Source organism: Fundulus heteroclitus, unplaced genomic scaffold (genome assembly GCF_011125445.2).
Source record: "Fundulus heteroclitus isolate FHET01 unplaced genomic scaffold, MU-UCD_Fhet_4.1 scaffold_138, whole genome shotgun sequence".
Classification (NCBI taxonomy): Eukaryota; Metazoa; Chordata; class Actinopteri; order Cyprinodontiformes; family Fundulidae; genus Fundulus; species Fundulus heteroclitus.
In genome coordinates this window covers 120,649-143,553 of record NW_023396550.1, presented here as the reverse complement: position 1 = coordinate 143,553, position 22,905 = coordinate 120,649, and the positions used below count along the sequence as shown (strand labels likewise).

At 42.1% G+C, this 22,905-nt stretch overlaps 1 protein-coding gene across 1 annotated transcript; it reads left to right on the top strand.

Annotated features, from left to right (window-relative positions):
- The first annotated feature begins 1,220 nt into the window (after positions 1 to 1,220).
- Positions 1,221 to 20,900, top strand: LOC118558637 (NLR family CARD domain-containing protein 3-like). Its single transcript, XM_036129094.1, has 8 exons — positions 1,221 to 1,298; positions 4,226 to 4,282; positions 4,442 to 4,670; positions 4,814 to 6,605; positions 12,903 to 13,076; positions 14,902 to 15,075; positions 20,150 to 20,196; positions 20,345 to 20,900. The coding sequence occupies exons 1-8, from the start codon at positions 1,221 to 1,223 to the stop codon at positions 20,872 to 20,874; spliced, it is 3,081 nt and encodes a 1,026-aa protein (XP_035984987.1). The 3' UTR covers positions 20,875 to 20,900.
- Positions 20,901 to 22,905: the final 2,005 nt, after the last annotated feature.

Sequence of the window (22,905 nt, the reverse complement as noted above, 5' to 3'; positions counted from 1 at the left end):
CCTGCAGGGAGCAGCTTGTCTTCTCAGTCTGTTCCTCAGAGTCAGACTGGTCCCTCTTTCTGGAGAAAATAACCAGAGTTTCTCTGAATTCACTCTTAGCAGACAGTTAAACTGAGTTTTTACATCACCTGCTTTCTAGGTAGCACCAGGTTCTTCAGCAGAACAGCAGAGATGAGTCTGAGAACCAGAAGGCAGTCAGATCTGAACTCCTCCCACTAACCTACCTGTCCTGCCTCCATCACAGCTGAAGCTCCGCCTCCTTCCAGGTAGCAGCTCACCTGTGTCTCAGTGGTTCACATCTTGTTCTTCAGCACTTTGGAGCGTCTGAACAAACTGTAAGTTTGCTTTGTTTCCTACCAGAACTTTGTCTTGAGGAACTTTCCTCTTTGTTTCTGCTCTCTGATGTCTGGAGAACATGTTCACTTCTGATTTCACCACAAAGTTTCATCTCTGCTGTCTGAAGACTAATTTATGGGAAGAAATGTATCTTACTATGAATTATTTAAATGCCTTCAAAATTAATAGTCACTGTGTGTTTGTTTTTAAAAAGAACAGACATTTTTTATTTCCTGGTTCTAAACTGTCATCTCTGGTTCAGTAACTCCTTTTAGTCTCTCCAGTAAAACTGGAATCACTGCATTCCATCATCATCCTTTAGTTTCTGTTTGTCGTTAAACTTTTCTGTAACCAGATTTTACATTTCAGTCTGATGTCCAGTGTGATAAAATGAGAACTAATAGTTTAATCTTCTTTATTAAACTCCTCCCAGCTGCTGACATCTAACATGTGTCTCTAACAGCAAACAGGCTTAAATCATACTAAACCAGACTTTGGTTCAGTTCTTTCTGAAAACATTTCTTCATCTATCCAGGAGTCTCTGTAAATTCTGGTGGCTCATACCTGAACAACCTGCAGTTGCTGCGCTGCTGTTTTTACCAACATGGAGGCCCATCCTCCTATAGGCACATTCTAAGTCAGACTTCATTCCCAAAGTCCAACACCTGAGACTGGAACCAGAGGAAAACATTGTTTCCTTTGATGTCACCTCTCTTTTCACCTGCATTCCTACATCAGAGGCAGTGAACCTGTCAGGACATGATGGAACATGATGATTCACTAAAAGACAGAACCAATTAACACCAAACCAGATCTGTGACTTGGTGGACCTCTGTCTCTAAACCACATATTTTAGGTAGAGAGACAGTTTTTACCAAAAGAACATGTCTGTGTCCATGGAGGAGGATGGGTCCATCTCCTTTAAAACAACTGTGCTCCTCCAGCTGTGCTCCAGCTGCAGAGTGAGACACCAGAATTGATAAAGACTCTTTGGTGACCAAAGGTTTTCAGAAAGAACTGAGCCCTGTCTAATTCTGGCTGCCTCTGGTTTAAACCTGTTTGCTGTTGCGATGACTCGGATATCTGATAATTTACACAAACTCGTCTGTTTGTAGTTCCTTCTCCAATTTCCCATGAAAACTAACCATTGATAATTAATCTGATGCTTTGAGCTCTGATGATCCTCTGCTGCATAAACCATCAGCTGAAATAGTTTTATGTGTTGAACTGAGTCAATGTGATGGACTGAAGCTTCCAGTCAGAGTGAATCAGTGTCAGTGGATGAAATGTTGCTCCATGGCTCCATCTAGTGGACTGATAGTAGAAGTACAGCAGCTGATGGCAGCTTCCTCTGCCTCTCACTGCTGTCTGACTGCATTCAACTGACACTGATATGAAGCAGAGAAGAAGAGCCAATCAGAGGAGGAGCAGCTGATCTTTTTCCAGCACTAATGATGTAAAGGATGATCAGAGTTGATGTGCAGATGAATGATGTGTGTTTCCTCTGCAGGTGAAGGTAGAAAGTGTGTGTGAGCTGATGTGGATGTGAATTCAGCAGCATGGATCAGTGTGAGGACAGAGAGGAGGGAGTCCCTCCCTCTAAAACCACTCTGTGTGGGGAAGCTGAGAGCCAGAGCCACGCTCAGAGGTGAGATCAGCATCTCTAAGTGTCCAGAGCCCTTTTCACACAGCGTTCTCACTATATCAGGCCAGAAGAGACCAAGTGGTCCTGAAGCTGCTGCTGTTCCTCTTTGCTGCTTCATCCAGACTGAACAGAGCAGCTCAGCATGGTACCAGTGGGTTCTGACAAACAGCAAGTCACTGTTGCACAACCAGCTGGTCCGTCTATATAGGTATTAAAACAAGTATTCTTCTTACAGAATGCTTGAGAGACTGAAATGTAAACCTCAACCAAAACCAGAACCAGAACCCAGCTGTGTGTCCTTTACGAGCGACATGTCAAAGGATCCTCCTCTTCACTTCAAATCTCCTGGACCTGCATCCTCAGAGAGGTGAGCTGTATCTAACTGCTGTAACTGTGGAAACTGAGTCAGTCTGAAATGTTTTTATTCCAACATGTGTTTAACGTGAGCTCAGCTCTTTTTCCCACATTTCTATGTTCATATGTGAAGCGGTGTGTGTTGGATGTTCTCCAGAACCACAGCAGTGAAAGTGGAAAGAATGGATGTTGTTGGAGGCGTCCTGGATGCTGCTACATCATGTTTAACAGCTGTGATCTGTTTGCTTTTGGGCCTCATTGATTAGTTGCCATCATTAAACACTTTTCTCTGCTTAAAGTCAAAGATTTAGTTTGGACTGGAGCTCACTCTGATTGGTTCTGTTCCGTGTTAATGAGCTAACTGGACTGTTTAGTCCCTCTCCCATATTCATAGTGATTGAATCAAATCCAACATGGAACCAACTGGACTTTCTCTCTTTGTTCCTGAACCGTTTTGTCATCATATCTGAAAGTCTTCCTCAGTTCTAGTGACTGAAGAGTTTCAGTTCTTCTCAGCTGGAGCTGGAACAATCACTGGGATCAGAACCAGAGACTTGGTGTTGTTCCCTCACAGGAGTTTAGAGCTGCAGCTGTTCTTCAGCTCTTAAATATCTCAATGGATTTATTACATTTCAGTTGAGCTTCAGACAAGTTAGCAGAAATGCAGCAACTCATTAAAATGGGTCCAGAAATGCTCTGGTCTAAATGCTTCTCTAGATTTTTCTTCAACAGCTTTATTGTTACTTTGGGAAACTAATAAAATCCTGATTTCACTGCAAGGAATCATGTTGTGATATTTTAGCCAATCACCACCCCTAGTATGGACCGGTCTCCTCAGACGGGGTCTGAGGTTCTGGAAATGACCCGTTACATTTCTTTAAGAGCCAAGAACAGAAACCCAGTTCCTCCCAGTGAGCTCTCAGATGTTCCAGTTCTATCTGCAGACAGAGGTTTGATCCGTTATCTCCAGAAATCAGCTGCCCTGTTCTGATGAAAACACCTTCATGTCTTCATGTCTGGAGTGTTGATGCTGATCAGGAGGTTCTGCTGCTTCCTGGCTCCATGTCAGACTAACAGTGGATCACATTTCCACGACCCGCTGGGAAATAGCTGGTAGAGCCAGTCTGACCCATCAAGACTTGGTTCCTGTGTGCGTTGTGAGAGCAGTTCAGCAGGGAAGGAAAGCTTCATCATGTGGTTGGTGGAACCAAGCTGAGCTGAAGTGGACCATCAGAGGTTCTGCTAGTTCTTAGTGGATCAGCAGGAACATTAAACATCTCCAACTACCTGGATCCTCTGGTTCTCTGCTCACATCCAGATGTCCTTCATGGACCTTTACCTTCTGATTGTCTCTGTGTGGACAGATATAATGTGAGCTCACTGGCTTCCAGGGACCTACAGGATCCATTTTAAAATACTCACCATCACATCCAGGACAGAACCTTACATGGACACACAGCCACATATCTCAGACCTCCTCCAGGTCCACACCACCTCAGATCTAGTCATCAGAACCTGCTGGATGTCCCACACACTGTCCTGAAGACCTGTGTGGACAGAACCTTCACCTCCACTGTCTCCAAGCTCCGGGTCACTGTCCCCACCAGCATCAGATCTGCTGACAGTGTGGACAGTTTGAAGTCCCAGTTCAAGACCCACTTTTTAAAATGTCTACTGGGTGGTTCTGGTGGTTCTGGTCTTCATCATTTTATCTCATCTTCCTCTTTTTAACGTATTTGTATCATGTTCATTAGATGCTCAGTTTTTCTGTTTTAAGGACTTTTACTGTGAAGCTCTTGGTGATGTCATCTGTGAAAACTACTGGATGAATATTTACTTCCTTCCTAATTGTTCTGGTTCCTCCACAGAGTGGACCAGCAGAACTCAGAGGTTCCCAGAGGTCCATCTGCCCGGCAGCATCAAACCCAGCTGGACTCCATATTTATGGTCTGTACATGTACAACAACTACTTTTCCATCGGTTCTGTTCAGTCGTCTCCATGCTGGACTTTGTGGACCAGTGGACCGTCAGTCTGTCCAACATGGTTCTGATGTTTGGATCCATGATCTCAGTCTGATGTGTCCTTCATATATTATTCTGTTCCAGCTGCTGGAGGACAACATTGTCACTTTTGTGAAGAAGGAGCTGAAGAAGATCCAGAAGGTTCTGAGTCCAGATGAGCCAGACTGCTCAGAGAGTCAGAGAGATGATGAGGAGGTGTTGGAAGGTGAGGATGAAGAGCAGAGGAGGAGCAGCAGAGAGGCACTGATGAAGATCACTCTGAACTTCCTGAGGAGGATGAAGCAGGAGGAGCTGGCTGACCGTCTGCAGAGCAGTAAGAGGATTTCTACAAAGATTTAACCTGATGGATAAATCACACATTTACTGATGTCTGAAGAGATGGAATCACATTTATTCACATCATCTTCAGAAGATCATTTGGTTTCCTTCCTGATTTCACTTTTTCTGTTAATTTAGAACATCTTGCTGCAGTTTGTCAACTTAAACTTAAATCTGGTCTGAAGGAGAAGTTCCAGTGTGTGTTTGAGGGGATCGCTAAAGCAGGAAGTCCAACCCTTCTGAACCAGATCTACACAGAGCTCTACATCACAGAGGGAGGGACTGGAGAGGTCAATGATGAACATGAGGTCAGACAGATTGAAACAGCATCCAGGAAACCACACAGACCAGAAACAACCATCAGACAAGAAGACATCTTTAAAGTCCCACCTGGAAGAGATCAACCAATCAGAACAGTGATGACAAAGGGAGTGGCTGGCATTGGGAAAACAGTCTTAACCCAGAAGTTCACTCTGGACTGGGCTGAAGACAAAGCCCACCAGAACATCCACTTCATATTTCCATTCACCTTCAGAGAGCTGAATGTGCTGAAAGACAAAAAGTTCAGCTTGGTGGACCTTGTTCATCACTTCTTTACTGAAACCAAAGGAATCTGCAGCTTTGAACACTTCCAGGTTCTGTTCATCTTTGATGGTCTGGATGAGAGTCGACTTCCTCTGGACTTCCAGAACCAGGAGATCCTGACTGATGCTACAGAGTCCACCTCAGTGGATGTTCTGCTGACAAACCTCATCAGGGGGAAACTGCTTCCCTCTGCTCGCCTCTGGATAACCACACGACCTGCAGCAGCCAATCAGATCCCTCCTGAGTGTGTTGGCATGGTGACAGAGGTCAGAGGGTTCACTGACCCACAGAAGGAGGAGTACTTCAGGAAGAGGTTCAGAGATGACGAGCAGGCCAGGAGGATCATCTCCCACATGAAGACATCAAGAAGCCTCCACATCATGTGCCACATCCCAGTCTTCTGCTGGATCACTGCTACGGTTCTGGAGGACGTGTTGGAGACCAGAGAGGGAGGAGAGCTGCCCAGCACCCTGACTGAGATGTACATCCACTTCCTGGTGGTTCAGACCAAAGTGAAGAAGGTCAAGTATGATGGAGGAGCTGAAACAGATCCACACTGGAGTCCAGAGAGCAGGAAGATGATTGAGTCTCTGGGAAAACTGGCTTTTGATCAGCTGCAGAAAGGAAACCTAATCTTCTATGAATCAGACCTGACAGAGTGTGGCATCGATATCAGAGCAGCCTCAGTGTACTCAGGAGTGTTCACACAGATCTTTAGAGAGGAGAGAGGGCTGTACCAGGACAAGGTGTTCTGCTTCGTCCATCTGAGTGTTCAGGAGTTTCTGGCTGCTCTTCATGTTCATCGGACCTTCATAAATCATGGTCGCAACCTGATGGAAGAAACACAAACATCCAAGAAGTCTTTATTTTCTAGGAAACCTAAACTAAAGTCTCTCCACCAGACAGCTGTTGATCAGGCCTTACAGAGTCCTAATGGACACCTGGACTTGTTCCTCCGGTTCCTCCTGGGACTTTCACTGCAGACCAATCAGAGACTCCTACAAGGTCTGCTGACACTGACAGGAAGTAGCTCACAGACCAATCAGGAAACAGTTCAGTACATCAAGGAGAAGATCAGTGAGAATGTGTCTGCAGAGAAAAGCATCAATCTGTTCCACTGTCTGAATGAACTGAAGGATCGTTCTCTAGTGGAGGAGATCCAACAGTCTCTGCGTTCAGGAAGTCTCTCCACAGATAAACTGTCTCCTGCTCATTGGTCAGCTCTGATCTTCATCTTAGTGTCATCAGCAGAAGATCTGGATGTGTTTGACCTGAAGAAATACTCTGCTTCAGAGGAGGTTCTCCTGAGGCTGCTGCCAGTGGTTAAAGCCTCCAACAAAGCTCTGTAAGGACACAGATTGTTGCTGCTTTTACGTCTGATAGTGAGAAATCAGCTAATGAGGGAAATATTGATTCATGTTGCTTCAGTTTATTCATAATGAACCAGTTCACTACAAAAGGCAACATAAAGACGTGTAAAATCAGACAGATCCATCAATCTTTCCAAGGAGAACATTGGTGACTGTAAAGAAATCAACAATATTTCTGATTAATTGTTTAATAGCAGATTTTTCTCCCTGTCTCCTCAGACTGAGTGGCTGTAAGCTCTCAGAGAGAAGCTGTGAAGCTCTGTCCTCAGTTCTCAGCTCCCAGTCCTCCAGTCTCAGAGAACTGGACCTGAGTTACAACAACCTGCAGGATTCAGGAGTGAAGCTTCTCTCTGCTGGACTGGAGAGTCCAAACTGCAGACTGGAAACTCTCAGGTACAAAGTTCTCCATCCTGTTGAAACCAGATTTCTGTCCATTACCTGCTAAAACATGATGTAAATGTTAGTTTAAAGATATATTTGTTAACTTTTGTCTGACCTTTATTCCCTATGAATAGAAACCAGGCACAGATTCACTGTATAGGAGTGATTCTCAAAGGTTTTATTTCGTGAACACTTTGAAGAATGAAATTATTCAGGAGCCCTATCCCAATAAAATGTGTCAGAATTGTTGCTGTTATAGTTTTCAGTTTTAATGGATTCAATAATAATAATGATTATTATTTGTTAAAATTAGCAATAAAATTATGGTATAAATTTACATAAATTAGATAATAAATAAGTTAATAGTTTAAAATTAGTCCAAGTCAATCAACAGTTAAAAAGGTTTAGGGATTCATGTTTAATCAGAGTGAGACATCCCACCTTTGTCAGATTTGTACGTGAATTACGTGACATCGTGAGTGCTCTTCTCTTTAAACTATCTTTGATGTGTTTTCTCCGGGGAAATCAATGTTCCATCAAGTAAGCTAGAAAAACTGTTCATGTTGAAGTTAAATGTGTTCTACACGCTTCTACCTTGGAAAACATTCGTCTTTGCTCAGAAAGAACTTGAATATGTTTTGAAATTACTTTGGGTAAAGAAAATGAAAAGATGTCTCACCGATATATTTGTGCTAAAGCTAAGCAAGCTGAGTGTGGAATGTACTGGTAATATTCAGACATGGATATTGGTCAGTAGTTTTTCTTCTGTATATTTCAGTTATGATAAAACTAAATTTATTAATAAAGGTTATTCAGCGTTGTTGTGAACTGGAGCAACATGGCCAGGGTAGATTATTTTAATTATTTTTATTCTTTACGAGAATAAAGTCAGAATAATAAAGCCAAAAGGATACAAAATAAACTCTTAAAATTACAAAAATAAAAATCTTCCAAATTTAAAGTATATTCTGAGTCCCTCTGATACTGTTTAAGTGTCTGAGTCTAACAGCAGATTTGCCACATTCAACATGGTGGACGCTCTGACTCATCTGCAGCGTAGGCAGACCCCGCCCAACAAGGCGTCTACATAGATAATGTCTATGGGTCTCCATGTTGTTCTGAGAGAAAAGGAAATGATGTGCTAAAGTGCCGAGGGGTAAAACTTGTGTTGTTTTTCTCTTGTATGAGAGAACATTGTAAGTTCAGTGCTGTGGAGACCTGGCTTTGTATGGTTGATGAGAAATAAAGTGAAAGTGTGGAATACTTGGTCCAAGTGTTCTGCTAATTCAGTTTAGAAAGGCTAATAGCTGCTGCTAACTCCTCCCACCTCGCACTGCACCATCACTGGAGGCCTGAGGAGCTGCAGAAAATTCATCAAGAGGTCCTGGATCAGGATCCTGAATTCTAGGAGCTAAACAGGAAACGTTGAGCTAGACAGGGTACACCTCCAGTGAATTTCAGAATAAAATCACTGCACCAACTCAACTAGCTTGACTGGCGTAAATAAAACGACAACACTGAAACAGGAAGGCCATAGATGTAGACTCTGGGTCTCTGTCTCTATGTTAAGGACGTTAGCTAAATTCATCTGCATTTACAAGGCAGACTAACTTGGCCTTAGAACATTAGCTAAGATTACTGTATTGACGTATCATTTTCTCAGATTTACCAAGTGGTTGGGTTGCTTTAACCTGCTCATTACACACCCTTGTGTTCTGAAAGCAGCCCAGCTTAGCTCAGGTTCTGCTCCAGTCCTGCTCACCATTATTGGCACCCCTTTACGTTTTGCATAATTGAGTGAATATCTTTAGAAAAAAATGGAAATGTACCAAGTTTGTATCAGCAGGATCTTTTAATTGGAGGTCCAAAGTAATTTAACAAAGACAATTGTAATTTCAACATAGATATTGTAATTCCGATGGAAAAACAGAAAACCAGCATGTGCACTAATATTGACACCCCTCCTTAATATTTGGTTGCACACCCTTTAGCAGCGATGAAAACCTCCAAACGTTTCTTACATCCATCTATAAGCTTCTTGCACTTCTCGGGTGGTATTTCCTCCCACACTTTCTTTGCAATGTGCTCAAGCTCTTGAACATTTGCAGGCTTCCTTTCTCCAATTGCAGATTTTATGCAGCCCAAATCCCAATTGGATTGAGATCAGGACTCATTGCTGGTCATTTTAAAACAGTCCAACTTCCCCCTTTCAATCATTATTGCGTGTTTAGGTGGTGTGCTTTGGGTCATTATCTTGCTGGAGGAGCCATGATCTTCACCTCAAAACAGGTTTCCTTACACAGGGCAAGACATATTGCTCTAGAATTGCTTGATAATCTTCTGATTTCATGATGCCTGTGATACGGTCAATGCCTCCAGTACCAGATGCAGCAAAGCAGACCCACAACATTATGGATCCTCCGCCATGCTTGATTGTTAGTATGGTGTCCTTATCCTTAAAGTCTTCATTGCACTGTCTGTAAACATACTATTTGTGTGCATTACCAAAAAGCTCCAGTTTTGTTTCATCTGTCCATAAAACATTGGCTTGAGGTTAGTCTAGGTTGTGTTTTGCGGAGATCATTTGTTCTTTTTTATGTATTTTCTTTAGCAATAGGGTCTTCCTTGGCCTCCACCCATTAAGCTCTGCTGTGTTTAGTATGCGGCGTATGGTACTTGTTGAAACAATTACACCAGACTGATCCAGGGTGGTCTTCAGGTCTTTAGATGTTTGACATGGTGTTTTTTCCACCATTCACACCAACCTTTGTAGTCTTCTGTCATTAATGTTTCTCTTCCCCCTACGTCCAGGGAGGTTCTTGACAGGTCCATGCCAGGAAAACTTCTTAATAACATTACGCACTGTAGGAGCCATTTATAGTTGTTGGTGTTTTTTTTTTTTTTTTTTTCCCAGTGTCCTGTCTAGCACTATGGCAATAGGAATTGATATCTCAATGCCAGATGGAGCTCGACAGATTTTGCTTTTACAAGTGGAGCAAACAGCTTTCGCCATAGTGCTCCACTTGATTTATGCTTGTAAATAGCTTTATTATGATTCCTGCAAGGAGAATTTCAAATTATATGGACATGACAATGGGAGAGTAAAGGAAGAACAAAAAGTGAAAGAAAAGAAAAAAAAAGAGTAGAGGTGAAAGAAAGAGGAGATAAAAGGAAGAGAATGATAAAATGTCCTCTGTCTGCTCCATCACCTGGAAAGAGACACAAAAAGAACAGCACAACCAACAGACATAAAGCAACAGATACACTCTAATAACACCTAGATGCCATTGCTAAATCATATATATTATTATGTAAGCTGACATGTGTAATGTGATATTTGAAAAAAGAAAGTGACACAACATAAATAAATAAATAAATAAATTATAAGATTACTGTATATAAGTGAACACTTAATACCTGGGACCCAGCACCAGTGGGAGATGTGAAAGTGCACTAGTTTAGGTGAAGATTATCCAGAAATAGCTTGATAGTGATTGTGGAGAACCAAAGACCCACCTTCCCCGAGCACAGAGGCAGGCGTCAGGGGACCCGTAACCCCGGACTCCCAAAGGGGTCCCTAAAGCAGGTCGCCCAGGAGGGGCCGACACAGGATATCTGCAACCCCCCCCCCAAGGAAGGAGCAGAGACGACCCCGAGGAAATCCCCCAGCCACCGCAATGCCGACGCCCTCAAGAGCCGCGGAGACGAGCCCGTGGGCTCCGCCGGCAGCCAGCCCCGCTGATGTGGTCCCGGCCATGGGCCCTGAGGGCCAGAGGCCCCAGGGGCGCCCCGCCCCCGCGACGAGGGCCCCGGCCGCCCCCCGGGGGGCCAGGCCCCGCGAAGAGGCCGCCAGGAGCGGGCCGGCGCACGCCCGGGAACCCGCCCCAAACCCGAAGCCAACTAATGCGCCAGGGGGCCAAGGCGCCCGCCAACGAAGTGGAGGAGGGCAGGACGTGGGGGGATGGGCTCCGCACCTATCGGAGACTTGAGATGTTCTTGGGAGAGGGAGCGGACCACACCCATACCTGGAAAAAAAAAAAAAAAAAAAAAAACTCATTCACCCCATCCCTCCCTTGTGCCCCACTCGCCACACACAGAAAAAAAAAAAAAAAAAAGACGCTGTACACACATTCCCACATAACACTCACATCCAACACTGACCAAAGGGGGGGGGGGACACCCCAAATCGACTATACGACTGCTTGTGCCCGACCCCCGGCCCCCGACCAGACGCCCCCCGGACCGGGCCCCCCCAAGAGGGCGGGCCAACACGACCCGCACGAGCCACCCGGCCAGAGCCCCCCCCCTCCCCCTAAATACCTAATAAACCCACTCCCTCCCCCCACCTTACCCTTGCCATCCCTGCCCCCCGCCCCCTGGGGGGAGCGGAGGCATCAGCCCCAGACCTGGTAGGCCGCTGACTGCACACCGCAGCCCCCCGCCAAGACCCCGGACACAGTGGCCCGCACCTCCTCCAGGCCCCAGACTCCTTGCCTCCATCGGAGAACGGGGGTGTGCAGAAGACCCCGACCCTCCCTACGCCTGCTCAAATGTTGTGTTGTTGCATAGTTATATAGGCTTGCATAGTTGTTGGTGTTTAGGTATAGTTTGTTTCTGGTTTATGTGTTTTGGGTGGCGGTGTTTTGTTTAGGTTGACACACTGACCTATATTCTGCTCTACCACTGGTGGCGGTGTGGAGGGGAAGGCTTTATAGGTGCGATGTGAGAGGGCAGAAAGGATTTGAGTGACGGGAGGTCATATGGTTTTTACCGCTTTCTTTGGCACACAATAGCCTGCGTCCACTGGTTAAATTCTGTTACATCCACACTCTCCATAATTACCTGTCCATCTCACTTGTAAAGACCGCCACTCGTATTGTTTGGATAGTTTGTTCATATACAAACTTACTTCAATAAATGGGAACGCCCATACCTTATCTCCTGGTTTCAACATCATTTTGTAAGCGCGTTAAATTCCAGAAGCGACAAAAAGGTGGTTGATAGTCGCTACACGCACCATTGAAATAGGGATGTCAAGGTCTTTGGAGAGGGCCTTATACCCTTAGCAGGTCTTGTGCTTGCAAATATTAGCATATCTGGTGTCCTCAGACAGCTTCTTTGTCTTTACCATTGTCACACATGAAGGGGCAATAACAGGGGGCTTTTTAAAACAACAAAATGATCATTCATTGGATAATTCATATCACATGGGTGGAGGCAATTCATCACAGGTGATCCTTATTTGTGATTTGCAACAGGTGAGCCAAATTGTGTTTCCATACTGATATGCAGCAAAGGGTGCCAATACCAATGACACGTTAAACATTATGTTTTTCTATATTTTCCTCATGATGTTTAGTTTTTTAAATTTTCTTTATCATTTGCTGTTTTGAATCAAACACAATCTATCTGTAGTAAAATGTTGTTTCACTTGAGAAATTTCCTTCAGTAGATATTCAATAATATTTACTTAAACTTCTCGGGTGCCAATATTGGTGAGCAGCACTGTACATGTTGCTGCCACTGAGAGACCTGATGTCTCCGCCACCATCATCGTTAGTCATGGCAGCTGTTGACGGCCCTGCCACTAACATTTCTGATATTTTTGAACATTTGGCAGCAAGTGCTTGAAAAGCAAGTTGTTGCTTTTATTCATGGAGTTTCTCTGAGCCTCCTCACTTTTTCTCCATCTCAGCATCCTAAATTACACCTAAAGGTAGTTTATTTATAATGAACCAGTTCACAGCAAAAGGCAACATAAAGACGTGTAAAATCAGACAGATCATCAATCTTTCCAAGGAGAACATTGATGACTGTAAAGAAATCAACAACATTTCTGATGAATTGTTTAATAGCAGATTAATAGCAGATTTTTCTCCCTGTCTCCTCAGACTGAGTGGCTGTGACCTCTCAGAGAGAAGCTGTGAAGCTCTGTCCTCAGTTCTCAGCTCCCAGTCCTCCAGTCTCAGAGAACTGGACCTGAGGAACAACAACCTGCAGGATTCAGGAGTGAAGCTTCTCTCTGCTGGACTGGAGAGTCCAAACTGCAGACTGGAAATTCTCAGGTACAAAGTTCTCCATCCTGTTGAAACCAGATTTCTGTCCATTACCTGCTAAAACATGATGGGAATATAAATGTATTGACATTATTTATGATGCAATTTTGACACTGTACAATATTTATAGTTTCTGTCCTGAAATATACACACACACACACACACACACACACACACACACACACACATATATATATATATATATATATATATATATATATATATATATATATATATATATATATATCTCGTATATTTGCAATGTACATAACACTACTGTATATTGTACTGTATATATTTTTGATTATCTGGCATTTTGATATGAGTGCACTGGTTGGAGCTGGCTTTAATCTCGTTGTACATGTGTGGAACATGATGTACAATGACAATAATAAACATTCTGATTCTGATATATTCATCTACAGACAACTATAAGTTACCTCAATGCAGAGAAGCTGAAAACAACCACCTGCCCCCCCACACACACACACACCCCACCCCACCAGTAAGGGGACCTGCTGGTTACCCAGCCTTTTAACAGTACCCATTAATTATTTATGTCTGTTTTGAAAAAAATATTTAAGATTTACAATCACAAAAGTAACATAAATATAACACAATGCATCAACTTCTACTCCCCTTTCCATTTACTAAAATGGACTATTCTGTCTCAGCACATAAAGATCCCAGAATGCAGTGCGCTGATTGAGCAGCAGGAGAGATGAGAACAGAGAAATATGAAGCAGAGCTATTAAAGCAGAGCTGGAAGCTGAAAATGTGAGAGAAAAGAAAAAGCTGTTATTCTACCAAAATGGTCTGAAGTCCTGGATGTTTTCTAAACAGCCCCGGATCTCATTAGACAGACAAACTTTATTGTCATTTTGTATGTACAGAGTGTATCCAAAGCGAAATTTCATTGCATACAGCTTACGACAGTGTAATGAGATTGCAATTGGAATAAGATAACATTACAGTATAAAGTGCAGCACTGACAAGAATGTAGTAATGCAGGAGAAACAACTGTTTTTTTTTTTAATGTGCAGAATGATGTTCTTCCATGTTTATGGGGCAAAAGTAATGGTGCAAAAAGGCATTAATATGAAAAGTTTAGTGCAGTGCAAAATAATATGGTGCAAAAATAAAGTAAACGTTCAGTTGTGTACTATTTAAATGTATTATAAAAAGTTGGGCAACGTTGGTAGTGCAAGATAATGATGCAAGTGTGATGCAGAGTCCAGTTTAGAGTTCAACAGTCTGATGGTAACAAGGGAAAAAGCTACTCCCATAACCAGGACCCAGTGTTTGTGAAGGTGAAGTTGCTTGTTTGGGCTTGACTTTCTTTCTGAGAGAAACCCTTTAATTATCTCCCAGTTTCCCACAATAAAGCAGAACATAAGTGATAGTTTGTCCTCTCCATGTCCCAGCTTCCTGGTCATCATGTCCACCAGAGTTGACTCACAGGAAACCCTGTGAGTCATTGAAAAGCATTAAAAGTCATTAAATTATTTTTCTTAAAATTAAGGCCTTAATTGGCATTAAAAGTCATTAAATGTGATTATCTGTGGTTTTAAAAATAGCCATATTTTTTCTAAAAAAATACGTTCATAAAAACAGTTTCGTCAGAAATATTATATCAGACACAACTGATTCCGCGTGTTTGCGCAAAACCAGACACGCTGAACTGCTTCCGGTTGATCGTAAAGCCGTATGTTTTTACAATATACGGCTTTACAATATCCGTTTCTATTTTATATTTATTAAAACCAGCTGAGCAGCAGCTTCTTGAGCACTACATTCTCATGTTAACATCTTGTGATGAATTGTGTGTCTGCAGCTTGTCAGGCTGTCTGGTCTCAGAGGAAGGCTGTGCTTCTCTGGTATCAGCTCTGAGCTCCAACCCCTCCCATCTGAAAGAGTTGGACCTGAGCTACAATCATCCAGGAGACTCAGGAGTGAAGCTGCTGTCGGCTGGACTGAAGGATCCACACTGGAGACTGGAAACTCTCAGGTATTGAGGAATAATGGTATAGAGGAACTTTATGACAATGATTGATTAGATTGATCAATCATTGCAGCCATCTGCAGCCACTGGTACGATCCAGTTCCTATCTAACTCAATTCCTCTCTGCGTCCCTGGATGTGGAAACACAGTAAATCTGTAAGCATGAGAGCTTCTTTATCACAGGAAAGTTATGCAGGTGCATCCAGACCAGATATGTCGGAAAGATTTAAAAATACAAAGATCACTAATCATAATCTGAAGGATCTGTAAAATAAAATAGCTGCTATAGATGAGTGATGTTCTGAAGGCAGGATTGTGGTGCAGAAATGATGGTGATGGTAAGAGGACTTCCAGCCTGCAGTACTCTGAGCTCCAAAGACAAATGTCAGAATAACATTAGAAAGACGTAAAAAGCTGCTCAGCACTAATTACATGTGTTCCAGTGCTTTAAATTCAGTAAAACTGGTATAACATTCATTATTAAAAAGACTACAAATGATTTTCAACATGCCATTCTAATAAAATATTTAAATATTTATTTTGAAAGCTTCCTGCCTCATTTCCTTCCTACTTGTTGATTATATGAAAATCTTTTTAAATCTAGATCAGCCAGGATTAAGAATCATTTTAGTCGTAACTTTATTCAGTTTTTATTTTATCACATTTGTGGAGCTAAATATGGAGCTGCAGAGATTTGGTTCCCTTCTTTCCCTTTGACTCCAGACTAGATGATCCAGGTACGGAGCTGAAAGCAGCAGCTCAGAGTTCATGTGTGATTATGGAGAAAATGTCACATCATTCATGGTGACTTTTCCTCCAAGATGGCAGGAGGTTGTTGTGATGAGAGGTGAAAACGTGGTAAATGTGTTTAAAGAAGCACAGATGGTTAAAATGTGTAAAAGATAAAATAAAACTGTAAGTAGTTTTCTGAATAAGTGGAGATGTTTCAGTGACAGGAAGGAAGAAACAGGAGGAGGATGTTCAACATTTAGAAAAAGATCATCTAACATGTAGAGAAATAAGTAGAGGAACTGATCTAGAATATGTAGTAATAGAGAGAATAATAAATGAGGTTAATTAATTATAGTTAACCATTATAATCCTTGTAAAAAGTTAGATCTGAATCAGTTATTGCAGATTAAAGGTGGAGATAATCAGTAATATGTGGTGACTTTAATGCACATGGAATATTATGGGGAGGAAACAAAACAGATGGAAATGGAGAAATAGTAGAAGAACATTTAGAGGGTAATAATTTCTTCTGTTGAATGATGGAAGATGGTCCAGAACAGATGTTCATCCAGGAAATGGATCAGTCCTTGATTTAACACTAGTGTCCAGGAATATTTCAGCTGGGTGTGAAATGGGATTTATTAGACGACTCGTCTGCAGGCAGAGATCATTACCCAGTTTTCTGTAATATTCTCCTCACTAAGAATGGCTCACAGGGAAAATTAAAGGGCCGAGGGTCTTTAATGGCGCTGAATAGCAAGTCTGAATAGATTTGTAAAAGAGAAGTTCACCAGTTAGATTCACATGATGAAACCCATTTTAAATAAAATTTTATTGAGTTTTTTAATTTTCTAAACAACAAAAAGAGAAAAAGAACAACAACCACATCATCAAACAGTCTTGGGTCAGAGCTGTGTTGTCACAAAGTCTCAGATCCTCCATCTAACAATGATCCAGTTACTAATTACTACCTTTAGTTTTATTGCATCAGTAACATTACTGCAGGTCCCCAACACCTATAGAACACATATATTTAATGTGACCGTCTGAGGTGAGACCCAACAATGCAGAACTGGGTTCTGGTGATATGTTGGCTTTAAAAGCTGCTTTGAAGCCTCAGATCCATCCATTCAGAACTCATCCAGCTTGGATCAGGACCATGTAGCCTAGATCAGTGGTTTTCAATAGGTGAGGCACGCCTCCCCTGGGGGGCGCCAAAGAGTTGCGAAGAAATATAAAACAGCGCTGCCGCTCAACTCTGTGAAACTGGTCATCAGCATCTGAACGGGCTGAATGATCATTTCTGAGAGTATTTTGGAGAGGAGCCACTGGGAAACCACTTAAAGCAAGGACCAAAAGTTAAGAGAGAGATTATGTTAATTTTTGGAGGTCTGGGGGCGGGTTAAAACAGAAAATACCCACAACTGTTAAATAATACTGAATAAAATTAAGTAGTTTTATTTTATTGACTGTATTATTACACTGTTACACATTAATCTATGGGTTTGTTTATCAGTGTAGATCTATAACCTCATTGGTGAATCAGGCTGAGTTTCATCAAGCCTGTAAGGTCTGACATTTTCCCCTCAGCAGGAACACTTAAAGCACTCAGGGGTTCACGCTGCGTCTTTATGCTGATTCCTGGTTCCTAAGTGGCTATAGAAAAAACACTTTTATTGGTAACGTCTGGTATCAGCATAATTTATACTAATGATATCAGTTTGAGGCGGTGAGGTGGGCAGATTTTACCCCCATTGGTGCTCTGCACGCGAGGAATAAACAGTGGGAAAAATGCATAAATAAATAGTGTAAAGGGCTCCTTTAGAGGTAAGAGGAGGAATAATGGGTCTGAGCTGAAGCCCCTGATGTTACAAGTTCCTTAAAATGACCCTTAAAAGTCCACACCTAAATTACATTTAACGTAATTATGCTCACCTGAATTAAAGAGCAAGGCAGCATTCCATTGAAGCACCGCTGGTTCTGTGTCGTTAAAAACAAAATAGCATGAAACACAGCTACTGTCTCTCCTATTGTCTTTAATTGGGACATTTTGGTACGAGTGGAAGGACATTAAACGTAGTGATTCATGTTTTGAAGGCTGGCCGCTGATAAAAGCACCTGGGTCTGAGGGAAGGGAGGAGAGAGGAGCAGTAAGAGCGTTGAGGCACAGAAACACAGCACATGTAGTTAAAATAATGCAGAATTAATAAAAACCAAACTTATAAATCAGGTGGCCTAGTGTTGGAGTCAGAGCCGTGACTGTGGGAGCTGAGTTTTTTCCACAGGAGAGGAGGACTAAACGGAGCAGAGCGTTTCTGTTAGGATTATTATTCATCTGGCACAAGGGACCTTTTTAGTTTATTATTTGCTCTTTGAGTGAAGCAACCACTGAGTTTGGTCTCCATATTCACAAGCATGGAAACAGGCCTGCAACGTAGGGTTAGCTTGGTGTTTGCTAACTTTAGCTTTATTTAATCAGCATTTAAGCAAATATTATTGAACTATGGTTTTAGATTGACGCCCTGAGTGTTTTTATTTTAGTGTTTTATGCAGAGAAGCACTTTTTAACTTGTCTTTATTTCATTTAAAGGTCCTAAAGTAGATTTATTTTATTCACCTTTTTTATCTTCCTAAATAAAAGGGGGAACATTAACACTTTATACCAGAGGTATAAAGTGGTATATACGTGTGGGCTGGCCAGCATTAGAGACACGTAGACTCACTCACTGGTATATGATCATTTATAAGGGTATTCTGCGTCTGCTCCCCTCATACCTCTGTGAGTTCATTCAACCAAGAGCGGCTGGACTGTATTCTCTACGTTCTCAAGAGTCTCTGCTTCTGTCTGTACCTAGTATCCGCACTGAAGCTGGAAAGACAGCTTTTCAGTACTCTGCCCCCACAGCATGGAACAATCTTCAGAAAGACTGGAAGTTGAAGGATTTGATTCCGATTGGACATTTTAAACGATTGCTCAAAGGTTTGGAAATGAGATCTATGGTTTGTAACTGTTTTATGAAATTCTAATTTAGATAGATGTTATTGTAAACTGTAATGTAAATTGTAATGTAATCTTTTGCCGCTATCTTGGCCAGGACTCCCTTGAAAAAGAGATTGTTAATCTCAATGGGACTTTTCCTGGTTAAATAAAGGAATAATAAAATAATAATAAAAGAGGTGTCCAAACTTTTTTAGTGAGGGCCAAATTCAGAAAACTAAACAAAGGGCCACACTAGAGGTGCCATATTGCCACATGAATACTGTGTATTTCTAAGTCAGCTATAATGTGAAGAACATTGCAGTCAGTGGGAGCAGTGATGCTGTCCTTTGATTGAAGGATGGCTCACATGTCAGCAGAAAGTTTGGTGGTTGAGACACGAAGGACTTCACAGAGATGCTGTCAGTCATTCTGCTTCTCAGTCTGCTTTTGTTCTGATTTAACAGAGAAAATCTTTGTTCACATCTGGATGTTGAGCCCAACAGGCTCATCATTGTTTCTGCGTGGCGTCTCATCAGAGGAAACTTGGCATTATCCAAACTCTGAAAGAATTCAGGGAGGGAGAGAAGCTGATGTTGACTCTGCAGAGAATCATCACATTGCATTTCAATCAGTTCTAACTGCAGACTCTCTTCCACTTCTTCTGCATCCTCCAGGAAGGAGGTGGAGAACAGCTGGATTTGTTTTTCAATGACAGAAAAGTCTTGGAGACGCTGGTTGGATTCTGTCACCAGAGATGCAATCACAGACACATATTTCTCCTTTTTAGCAGAAAGGTTGGCCTTTGGAAAAGCAGACGTGATTTCAGACAGAGCAGGGAAGTGTGCAGCATTAAAGCCTCGTAGTTGTGTCTCAAATAGGCGGAGCTTTACCCAGAAGGCTTTCAGGTGTGCATACAGGTGTGGCACCAGCTGTTCTTTGCCTTGTAGCTTCTTGTTCAGTGTATTCAGACGATGCGTAAGATCAACTAAAGATGCCAGGTCTGCCAGCCACAGAGGGTCACTTAGTTCATGAAGAGGTCGGCCCTTCTCTGTTAAAACCTGCTCCATTTCTGATCTCAGCCAATCAAAGCGCTGCAGCACAGAGCAAGTGAATTTCCCACAGCGATACTAAATCCACTGCAGGTTGTAATGTTTCATCATCATCATCATCATCATCATCATCATCAGAGCCCAGGTGTCTGTCTGCTCTCAGCTCTTCTTTCTTTCTCTGGATTTTTACAACAAGTGGACGTGTCCAAATGTTGGACTGGTCTTTTCTCAGTGGAGGACAATGTGTGTCTGAGAGACATGTAATGTCCATGTTTGCTGCTGAAAGAGATTGATGGTCTGACCCCCCTCCTCCTTTCAGGGTGGAGCCTGCTGGAGTCCGATGGTTGACACCAGGTCTGAGGAAGTGTAAGTGTGTTTTTCATTTGATTCATGACAACAAAGCAGCTCACATTCAACCATCTTCAAACTGTCCATCACTCATTCAGGAATCATCATCAAAGTGTCAATAAATGATCAATAACTGCAGCTGGATTGTCTTTGTTTTCTCCATCAGATTCCTGTCAACTCACAATCGACACAAACACAGTGAGCAGAAAACTCAAACTGTCTGAAGACAACAGGAAGGTGACATATGTGGAGCAGCTTCAGTCATATCCTGATCATCCAGACAGATTTGATGATGTTTATCAGCTGCTGTGTCGAACTGGTCTGACTGGTCGCTGTTACTGGGAGGTCGAATGGAGAGGAGACGTTAATATATCAGTGAGTTACAGAAGAATCAGGAGGAGAGGAGACATTAGAGACTGTGTGTTTGGATTTAATAATCAGTCCTGGAGTCTGAGATGCTCTGATCATGGTTACTATGTCCGTCACAATAACAGAGACACATTTATCTCCTCCTCCTCCGTCTCCAACAGAGTAGCAGTGTATGTGTACTGTCCTGCTGGGATTCTGTCCTTCTACAGCGTCTCCTCTGACTCTCTGATCCACCTCCACACCTTCAACACCACATTCACTGAACCTCTGCTTCCTGGCTTTGGGGTCTTTAAGTCCAGTTCAGGTTCCTCAGTGTTTCTGTGCTGATTGAGTCTAAAGAGTCTCCTCCTGTCAGAGAAAGCCTCTCCCTGTTGAACAGATAGTTCAGTCTGTTCATGTCTGTCTCTTTCACTCAGAAACACGTTTTCACATTCATGGATTCAATCTGTTTCTTTGTGAAACTCTTCTAAATGATTCCTTGGAAACTTCTTCCTCTTCCAGTCCTTTAAAGATGGAAGCTGGGATTATTCCAGGATCCACATGTTGTTTTTTCTGCCTGTTTCCAGTCAAAGCTTCACTCTGAATATCAGCATGTTGACTTTCTCTCTTGTTTTTTTACTTTCATTCATCAGTCAGATTTCATTGAAATGTTGGCCAGTTTTTCTCAATCTCTGGACATTATCTGTTTCTGTCGGCTCCTATTTTTCTAAACACTTTTTACATTCACATGTTAAATCTTCCTTTTGTATATTTGCTGCAGTTCTACTTCATGTGTTTTAATGTGAAATAAACAGATTTTCTTCTTCTGGATTTTATTTTGTTCCTCTGATCAATTTTCAATGTTTCAATAAAACTCTGACGCTTGTTTCAATAAAACATATTTTTTTTCTATCAACACTGACTTTCAAAAAGTCTTAATTTACAGTAAAACATTTCCATCTTCTTTCTGACATGTTTTTAAATGACAGATTTTGTTCTTTAGTTGAATAAATCAGCAGCAGAAACTCAAAGCAATGATGCCGCAGTGTGCACGGCGTCCTGCTGCTCCTCTTAAAGGGACAGTCCCACATTTTCAGGTTCCTGTTCCAACGGTGGCCGTTTCTCAATTCACGAGAACGCGAGTACGGACTCGCGCTCTCGTCAAGTCCGGTCTTGGCGAGAACACAAGCTGCGTGAAGCTGACACCCCACCCACTGAAAAAACTCGGTTAAATAGACGGAATGGTTAGTGCTTCGTTTGTGCCGTTGAAATTAGCGTTTGTGCTGTTTTGGTTTCGGAGATATTATGAATTTTAATTTCAGCCGATGACGTCATCATAGCCCGTCGCTTTAAAATAAAGTGCTACGTTTTTCTTTCTTTGTTTTTCTTTCTTTGCTGGTGCTGAGTTGGATCCAAAACAATCCACAGTGGGCTACTTTTTCAGTGCTTTGTTTGTGCAACAACAACCTTGGAATAAAATAAAATAAAGTTTTCATTCAGATTTGCAGCCCAATAGTTTTTGGGGAGCGTTAAGTTTTTAATATTTTGTGCTGAGCTCAATACAAAACAAACCAAATTGGTCTATATTTTTAGGCATTTCTAATTCAATCTATATACTTTATACTTTCAGCTGATAACACAGTCAATATATTCAAAGTTGAACTGGCAGTGGTCCCCCCATGACCCCCCTCCTCCTAATTCTAGGGGACGCTTTAACATGTAAATGAAAATGCTGTGAGCTATACAAATGCAAATCAGGGTTGCAGGGGGAGTTTACCCATGTCTCGCATTCAACTCCCCTTCAACTCCTCTTGGACGCAATCTACAACTTTCAGCCAGTCCGCAGACTGACGAGAAGAAACTGCTGATTGCTATCAGTGGACTGTCTCATATGAGTCAGTCGGTATTGAAGCAATGCCAAGAGCGTGGAAATGTTCAAGTCAGAAGTTTTGGTTGGGTCATTCAGGTTAAAGTAAATGAAATGGGGTTTAATGAACTAAAAATAAGTCCCACTTTAATGGAGAGGTATAGTGAGGATTTAACTATATATACAGATGCATCTAAACTAACGGATAAAAGAATGGGTGTTGCTTATGTCATTCCAAAATTAAACATTAAAGTTGGAAAAAGAATCAGTGATGATTTAGCAGTTTACACAGCAGAATTGATTGCTGTGTGGCTAGCTTTGCTTTGGGTGAGGTCAATAGGCCAAGGAAGGCAGTAATTGCTTCAGATTCCAGCTCAGCTTTAATCAGTATTAAAACATTTCAGTCAAAATCAAGGCAAGACATTGTGTATGATATACTGCAAGCTGCAAATAATCTAATAAAGTCAGGAATTAATATAACTCTGGTATTGTACCAGCTCATATAGGAGTAA